We start from the raw sequence: 9,312 nt of genomic DNA, 5'->3' as shown, positions 1-9,312 counted from the left end.
CAAAACCTGGGAGAGCGGCTGCCTCAGGCCCGAGCCACCTGCTCTACTCTGCTCTCCCTCTGCGTGGCGCTAGCGAGCAGGCGGCCGCCCGGGCATGTTGCAGGGGGCCAGGCCGGCGCTTCGCCTGTTGCTGGTTCTGCGGCGGCTTTATTTTTAGCCGCCTGCTCGGCTGCGCTCCCATTGCGAGAGAGGCGGCTGGGGGGGCGGGGACGAGGCAGGTACCCAGCCAGCCAGGAGCCCCGAGCTACGAGGCGGCCGCGTGCACAGAGGGGGCAGCCGTCGCCGGCTAGGCTAGGCTGCAAGCGGTCCCCACCTCCTTCCCGCCGGCCTTCTTTTCCGCCGCCTGCGCGTCGAAGGGCTCCGTTAGCCGGCGAGCCCAGCCTCCCTGCTGGTGCTCCTGCTGCGGCAGCAGCGACGCCGGCCGCTCGCCTTTTGCAAATGGCCAGCCCCGGCTGCCAGCCGATGGAGGAGCCCAGCCAGCCGCCGCGAGACTCCCCGCAGCCCGAACCCGCTTTCGCCGAAGCTCAGAAGTGGATCGAGGTAAGCGAACGTCCTCGGAGCAGCGATCGCGGAGCAGCGATCCCTCTCCCCCCGAGTTATTCCTCTTCGAGGATCATTGCACAAGACCCCCCCCCCCCCCTCCTCTGCAGCAGGGGATAGATTTGCAATCGGCTGGGCTCGGCGGGCGCCAAGGCTGGAAAACTCCCCGCCTCTTTCCATCCCCCCCCCTCCCCCGAGCTGCTGGTGGTGCAGAGTTGCAAACCGAAGCTGGCTGCAAAATGCAACCCCCGGGGTGGTTGTTGTAGCCGCGATTGGAGAGACTGCAGCGGCAAGTGAAGCAGCTGCGGAGGGGGGGGGGGCGCACCTTATAGGACGCGGCTGGGCTGGAGGGGGGGAGGAGGAGGAGGAGGCTACATCTCTTCCCCTCTCTTTGGGTGCCTCCCGCTCCCCCCCCCTCGGTTAATCTCTTAATCGCATTATCCCCATCCCCCCCCCCCCCCCGTTTCTGGATGGGATGAAATGAAAGGGGGATTGTCAACAAGGGCAGGAGAGAAAGATGTCTGTCATATTCCGGAGAGGTCTTTCCAGACTCCGGTTGGGGTTTTGCTGGCTACCGACGGGATGCTCGCATATCCCCGGGCCCTGAGGGAGGCACGCTCTAGAGCAGGGGTGGCCAACCTTACTTAACGTAAGAGCCACATAGAATAAATGTCAGATGTTTGAGAGCCGCAAGAGGTGAACGTCAGATGTTTGAGCACCACAAGGAAGGCAGGCAAATAGGTGGGGAGGAGGAAAGAAAGCAACTTTAACTTTAAATGCATTTTCCAAGCTGCCAGCTGGCTTGGCGAAGTGATTTAAAGAGACAAGTGCCTTCTCTAAGCTGACTGATGGGGGCTTTGAGAGCCACACAATATGTGTGAAAGAGCCACAAGTGGCTCCTAGCCACAGTTTGGCCACCCCTGCTCTAGAGTAAAGGCACTAGTGAACGAGTGAATTTGAAGCACATGGAAACAGTGGAGCTTGCTGATCGGTGGTGCTGATTGCAGTTTGTTATCTGTGTTATTACTATTTGGCTGTTCCTTAATAACGAAAAGAGTGGATTGCCTTGGAGAACACAGGATTCTTCTGGGGCTTTATGATGGCTGGTGTTTTGGCACTTCCATTGGGATTGGAAGTTTTAGACCTACTCTTGGGCCAACTGCAAGGTATCTGCCTTTTTGAATTATAACACTCAACGGTTGTGCCTGGAGCCCATGCAGACAGGCAGAGGTGCACCTGTGTAGTTGCCACAACTTTGATGCGCTAGGTTTCCCCATCAGAAGGGCCTGCATTCTCAGCCATCAACTGAGTAATGGCTGCCTTCCCAATTTGGTGGGCAACAAATTCCATGTGACTTGAATGTTTTCATAAAACTTCATATTCAAACGGTTTTGGGGGGGGGGGGTTGGCTTCTTTGTAACATCAGGAAAACAAACAAACAAAAACTATTTGTGTACCAAGTTTGAGATATGTTCTGGTCTTCCTTCTGTTCTATATACATTTGTAGAGTAACCTACTTTTTGGGCTGTACCAGAGGCGGGAGGGCAGCTATGTTTGTTGTTCACGCATCTCCCCTATGCCTATATAAAGAATTGAGTCTAATTTTAATGTCAACAAGATGCTTGGGTCTTGAGCTTTTCCCACCAGCTTGTCTTACCTTTCTGCATTTTTCTATCCCATCTTTGGTATTTAAGAGAAAAGATCCTGAGGTGATATGGAGGGTTCAGTTCCCTTCACCTTTGTACCCTGCAGATGTGGTCCTTCCACTTCCTGCTCTGTGAAAGAATGGGGCAGACACTGATAAACTGCCCTCATTGTGGCCTTCCTTTGTGACTGCCAGCTATTCCATGAAAAAGGGCCACTGTTGACTGATAGGTACTTGTTTATTTTTATTTACATTATATTTATATCCCACCTATTCTATGCAGACTCAAGGCGGCTAACAACATAAAATACACAATAAACAATAAGCAATATTAAAACAATAAAACAATCAGATGAATTGCAATGATGTTACTTCAGGCATATAATATTTCCTTTCTCGACGCATACAGACCCTAGGCAGTTAGTATTAAAGTGCGATAGATCCAGATGGGGAGGCAGCCCTCTCCCATTAGATGTCATATGCCATCCGAAACAGTTCAGTCTTGCGGGCCCTGAGGAACTGCGATAAGTCCCGCAGGGCCCTGATGGCTTCTGGGAGGGTGTTCCAGAGTATTGGGGCTGCAACCCCAATGAGAGTATGAGAGCTAATATATGGTATGATAGTTTTTAGGTTCTTAGCTAGAGCTTGAAGGCTGCAGGTGTTTCTGGAGTCCCTAGTGTGGGATGGGACAGCTCCTTTTATCAGCAGCTGACAAGAGGTGATGGAAAGGAATCCTTAGTAAACCAATACATGTTTACTCAGAATCTAAGCCCCACTCAGTTCTGTGAGGCTTTCTGTTACAGCCTCAGCTTTTCTAGTTTGGAACTATGTGATATGGCCAGATGGGTCAGATGATTGTATATTTCCATTTTAGTCTAAAAATGGACAGTTTGTTTATTAATGAGAACCAAATGGGGACTAGATCATGAACATACACACCCTCCTTCTCCAAAGGGACTGGCTCAGTTACATATTAAGATACCTGTTTTGGACCCAAAATGGACATTTTATTTGCTGATACAGGCTGTGCTTAAACCTCCATCTCTAAATGGATTTTTACCACTTGGCAGCGATATTGGGGGAGCTATATTTGGTTTAGGAAGCATGAAAAGACAACAGATTTGGCCTTCTTGATACCCAGTTCATGACATGATGCATCCAGATGACTTCATTTTTTAAAGCTGCTAGAATGGAGACTTGTTGAGCATCCCAAAAATGTCAAATGTGCCTTGAGGGTTGCATGCTGCCACCCACACTCTTTGGGGCTGTGCATGATGGAACATAATAGTTGGCTGTCCTGTGCTAGCCTTAAAATGGATACTAATTCAGCTTTTTATTTTGATATTTAGAATCATTTGCCTTCTCTTCAGATACAGTGGCTCAGTAAATGCTGTGTGGTCTTCAACTCAAGTTTGCATCTCATGGAGTTGATATCTTCTAATTTGTTCAGAAAGGCCATTAAGAATGCCTTCCTGGGGGGAAAAACAAATGCCTTTTTGTTTCACATCTATTTTGTGCAAGCTGTGTCTTCCTAAGATTGCAGGGATGTTAATTTCCATGCTGCTAAAGGCCACAGCTCACCCCTTGGCAGTTCTAGAAGGCTGCAAACAGTAAACAGGAATCTCATGGTACCTTAAAGACAAATAAGTTTTTATTCTAGCAAAAGTGTTTCCTTCCAACTTCTGTGTCTAATTGTCCCTGGAAACGTAACGCTAGCCTAAAAATGTGTGGCCCTGTCCTAGGTAGCTCAGGCTAGCCAGATCTTGGAAGCTAAAAGTCAGCCCTGGCAAGCGTTTGGATGAGAGACCTCCAAGGGATATGAGTCTCCCTGGGCTTTGAGATCATCTACACAGCATCTTCTTGTGATCCCTGGTCCTAAGGATGCCCGGTTGACCTCAACAAGGGCTGGGGCCTTTTCAATTCAGGCCCCTACTTGGTGGAATGAGCTCCCATTGGAGATCCGAGCCCTGCAGGACTTACCTAAGTTTCTCAGGGCCTGTAAGATGGAGCTCTTCCACCAAGCTTTTAATCTACCGGGTGTCCTCTTAAATCTTTCCCCAGCACTTTACTATCCATGTGCTTGACTTGGGTCAAGGGTCTGAGTCACAGCCTAAAGTGGTGTCAATGACCTGCAGCTGTACTAAGTTGTACCAACTGCTGAATTTTGGCCTCAGGCTGTACCATTGTTGGAGTTATGGTCTTCTTATTTTAATCTGTATGTATTATATTTATCAGGAAGAGCCCCGTGGTGCACAGTGGTAAAGCTGCCGTACTGCAGTCTGAGCTCCTTGCTCATGACCTGAGTTCGATCCCGGCGGAAGCTGGGTTCAGGTACCATGCTCCAGGTTGACTCATCCTTCCGAGGTCGGTAAAATGAGTACCCACCTTGCTGTGGGGAAAGAATAGATGGGGAAGGCAATGGCAAACCACCCCGTAAAGAGTCTGCCGGGAAAACGTTGTGAAAGCAACGTCACCCGAGGGTCAGAAATGACTGGTGCTTGTACAGGGGACTACCTTTACCTTTTTATTATATTTATGAGATTTTAAATTTGTTGTGTTTGATTTGATATGTTTTACTTATTGTTAGTGTAATGTTTTAATGTTGTAAGCCACCCTGAGCCTTGTGGGATAGGGCGGGTTATAAATCGCAAATTAAATTAAATTAAATGCCAGAGTCATGACATTGAGGCAGGCAATGGCCAACTACCTCTTGAACGTCTCTTGTCTTGAAAACCCCACTAGGGTTGCCATAAGTCAGCTGTGACTTGACCACATTTTCCACCACCGCCAAAAATGTGTCAGTCTTTAAGGTGTCAGAAGACTCTGTTCATCAGTGGTGTTGTGCTTGGAGTCTCCCAAGATCCTGGGGTGTGCGTGGCAAAGTTACTTCTGTGAACTTGGTCCTTTGTATGAACCACTTACTTGTTCTTTGGCAGGAGATTCTTACAGTCTTGTACACCTCTGAACAGATCTTTAAAAAAAACATTACAACATTCTAAACAGATTTTTTTTAAGTAGAAGGAGGAGGTGAACAGCATCATGGTAGAAAAGCTGAATCATCTATTGCGTTGTGGGGAGGAGTTCTGGTCTTGTTGAAGGGAACTCATGGAATAAAGTCAACATGGGGACTTGCGTGTGGTTTGGAGCATAGTGTGATCAGGTGGAAGGCTCTTGTGGTCTGTTTCCTTTCGTCTGAAAGAATTCCATAGGGGAAATACTGATGTATTAATAAGGGGCTTTTGTGAGCACGGTCTGTGGCTTACTATGCAAATGAGTTCCTGCTGGGCTTTTTCTACAGACATGCCCTGTGTGAAGCAATGGTGACAACTGGGGGTGCGACTTAAAATGGAAATAAATTTTTGCTGGACTTTTTCTACAAAAAAAAAAAGCCCTGGTATTAATACTCAATTTCACTGCTGTTGTCACATTCACCTGGTCACAGTCCTGGCTCTCCTGCCCTTGTTTCCCTCCTCCATCGAGCCCAAATGGAACAGGTGAAATCTAGAAGAAGAAGAAGAAGATATTGGATTTATATCCTGCCCTCCACTCGGAAGAGTCTCAGAGCGGCTCACAATCTCCTTTACCTTCCTCCCCCACAACAGACACCCTGTGAGGTGGGTGGGGCTGGAGAGGGCTCTCACAGCAGCTGCCCTTTCAAGGACAACCTCTGCCAGAGCTATGGCTGACCCAAGGCCAATCCAGCAGGTGCAAGTGGAGGAGTGGGGAATCAAACCCGGTTCTCCCAGATAAGAGTCCGCACACTTAACCACTACACCAAACTGGCTCTCCTTCATGACTTGAATAAAGAAAAAGAAGAACTGAAGGATGTAACTGGATGGCAGACCCTGATACAAACCAGCAGTTTGGAAATCAGGTTGGTTGAAAGACTGAATGTAGTGCTAAATAGTAATATTTCATTGCTCTTAAATTTAGAATTCTGATGTAACATCAGCAAAGTTCCAGCAAGACATGATACTGTGGGCTTGAGGTAAGGGGAGGGGTCATGGCTTAGTGATAGACCATCTGCTTTGCATGCCAAAAGTCCCAAGTTCCATTCCTGGCATCTCCAGAGAACTGGTTTGGTGTAGTGGTTAAGAGGAAAAGGAAAGGAAAGGTCCCCTGTGCAAGCGCCAGTAGTTTCCGACTCTGGGGTGACGTTGCTTTCACAACGTTTTCACGGCAGGCTTTTTGCAAGGTGGTTTGCCATTGCCTTCCCCAGTCATCTACACTTTCCCCCCAACAAGCTGGGTACTCATTTTACTGACCCAGAAGGATGGAAGGCTGAGTCAACCTTGAGCCGGCTACCTGAAAACCCAGCTTCTGCTGGGGATCAAACTCAGGTCATGAGCAGAGCTTAGGACTGCAGTACTGCAGCTTTAACACCGTGCCATGGGGCTCTTAGTGGTTAAGAACTCAGACTCTAATTAGGGAGAACCGGGTTTGATTCCCCACTCCTCCACGTGCACCTATTGAGTGACCATAGGTCAGTCACAAGTTCTCTCATGAGAACATAAGAGAAGCCTTGTTGGATCAGACCAAACGCCCATTCAGTCCAACACTCTGGGCGTTTTCGCACTCACGTTCAGCCGGCGCGACCCCCCTCTTCACTGCGCAGGATCTGCGCAGATTTCGCACTAAATGCCGTGAAGCAGCCGGAAGAGCCGGAAACTCCCGTCGCAAAAGCCGCGCAAACGGAAACTGCTTTTTGGCGGTTTACGTTTGAGCGGCTTTTGCGCCGGGAGTTTCCGGCGCAAAAGGCTGCTCCGCGGCATTTAGTGCGAAATCCGCGCAGATCCTGCGCGGTGAAGAGGGGGGTCGCGCTGGCTGAACGTGAGTGCGAAAACGCCCTCTGTGTCACACAGTGGCCAAAAAACCAGGTGCCATCAGGAGATCCATCAGTGAGGCTAGGATACTAGAAAGCCCTCCCACTGTCCCAGCCCACCCAAGCACCAAGAATACAGAGCATCACTGCCCCAGACAGCCTTCCATCAATGCCCTGTGGCTAATAGAGCTGTTCTCTCAAGAGCAGGATGTCTGCTGTGAGGAGGGGAAGGGAAGGGATCTTGTAAACTGCTCTGAGACGCTGAGTGAAGGGTGGGGTATAAATCCAATCTCTTCTTAATCTCTTCTCTTAAAGGGGATCAGGTATCAATTGACATGAGAGACCCTGGAGAGCTGCTGCCAGTCAGACTAGACATATGAACATATGAAGCTGCCTTATACTGAATCAGACCCTTGGTCCATCAAAGTCAGTATTGTCTTTCCAGACTGGCAGAGGCTCTCCAGGGTCTCAAGCTGAGGTTTTTTCACACCTATTTGCCTGGATCCTTTTTTGGAGGTGCCAGGGATTGAACCTGGGACCTTCCGCTTCCCAAGCAGATGCTCAACCACTGAGCCACCGTCCCTCCCCTAGACCAGGGGTGTCAAACTCATTTGTTATGAGGGCTGGATCTGACATAGATGAGACCTTGTCGGGCCAGGCCACGTTGTGCCGGGCCATGTGTGTTTCTATTTAAGATTGGGTAGTGGAGATAAGAACTTTTAAAAGGACACAGACAAATATGATTAAAGATTTTTTTTTAAAACCTTAAAATAAAACATGGTTAAAACATTACCACTTGTTGGTCTTAAGGGTGCTTTCTTTGTATTTCTCCCATGGGATCCAGGGAACTGAGCAATGGAAGCTCTAGCTCTTTCCCTCCCTCCCCAGGGGATCAGGAGGTGGAGGAACCTCAACCAAGGGAGAAAATAGAGGTTTTGCTCTGTAGCTCCTGTGCGATTGAGCAAGCCTTGCAAAACAAGCTGAGATGCAGAAGGAAGCAAGAGAGAGGGAGAAGGAAGCTGACAAAACCAGTTGCACAGGGACCTGATAGGAACCCTCCAGGGGCCTGATTCGGCCCCTGGGCCGCAAGTTTGACATCTCTGGACTAGACAGTGCTGATTTTAATAGACCACAGGTCTGACTCAGGGTAAGGCAGGTTCATGTGTTTATATTCTGTGAGGATAGACCACACTTCAATGAGGGGATGGGCTGCTCGAAATGATCTCATTTGAGAATCGGTGCAATCTTTGAATTGGGTGGTGTTTGGACAGGCAAAAGTATGTGGATAAGGTTTTTGGCTGTGTCTAGATGTGGCCTCAGAGATAACACTTTTGTGTGGGATGTGTGCCTTGATAGAGGACCTCTGAAGAGCCATTCCATAATGTGTGGGAATTGAAAGGAATGAGTGTGATGCTAGTCGGATTTCAATGCAGTTGGAATTTTATCTCACTGTTCTGTTAGTTTTAAACCATGTTGTTGCATATCTGCAGTGAACATTCAGGATTGGTAGGATAAAATCTGCTGTAAGTAATGATGCGTAACTTCTGCATTCTATTCTGGGTGTATGAAAAGCTGGTTTCTTGTGGTCTCATTTAATTATTGGAATTTTCACTCCACCAATGAACTTGAAGGTGGCTTACAAAAATTAAAGCAGTCACAAGACTGGATTCACGTAAACAGACAGCACCTATCTGTAATGGCCCTCCTTAAAAAGTTTGCCATTGCCGGACCCACATTAAAGTGCAATTTTCTTGGCTTGTCCTGCGAGGTTGCAAATTGGCAAAAGCCCATGTACATGAGAGGGGACAGCCAACAGACCCTAACTGGGAGAATGAAATGGCTGACCAGATTAATATGGAAACAGGCCCTGTTTTGCTCTGGGGCTATCCTTTCTGAGCAAAGGCAAAAATGTGGGAGTCAGAGGCTAAAAAACTGAGCTGTCTCACACTAACGCAGCTTAGAATGAACATTGCAAGCAACCTGGTAGCTTCCATGCAACAAGTAAGTTTTCTGCATTGTATTGAAGGCCCAGTTTCGCATGTGGCTTTGTCAACAAGCCTAAGCTTTTTGCAGGGTGTATGATGTAATGGGCTGCATAGGCCAGGACTTTGTGATTCCAAAAAGTGTCATTTCTTTGGGGATAATTCATTTGAAGATTGTCTATGCATTGTGTTATACTGATGACACTGTGTGAATTGGAGTCTCACTTCTGCATCTCTGTCTGTTGGCCTATAAGCCCAGGAGGCTGTGTAAACTGAACGTTACCGTGGTGGCCGCCTTACTGACGACCTTTCAGTGATGCAGG

General features: G+C 48.3%; 1 protein-coding gene across 1 annotated transcript in view; it reads left to right on the top strand.

The window, feature by feature from the left end:
* The first annotated feature begins 437 nt into the window (after nucleotides 1–437).
* The window catches only part of LIMCH1 (LIM and calponin homology domains 1), a 292,250-nt gene continuing 283,375 nt past the window's right edge, over nucleotides 438–9,312 (top strand). The window contains exon 1 of the mRNA XM_060246331.1: nucleotides 438–540. Within this exon, the coding sequence (XP_060102314.1) occupies nucleotides 439–540 (102 nt within the window). The 5' untranslated portion in view covers nucleotide 438. The remainder of the gene's footprint in view (nucleotides 541–9,312) is intronic.

Source organism: Heteronotia binoei, chromosome 9 (genome assembly GCF_032191835.1).
Source record: "Heteronotia binoei isolate CCM8104 ecotype False Entrance Well chromosome 9, APGP_CSIRO_Hbin_v1, whole genome shotgun sequence".
Lineage (NCBI taxonomy): Eukaryota > Metazoa > Chordata > Lepidosauria > Squamata > Gekkonidae > Heteronotia > Heteronotia binoei.
Note: the sequence above shows the minus strand (reverse complement) of the source record. Positions and strands in the feature narration are given on the sequence as shown.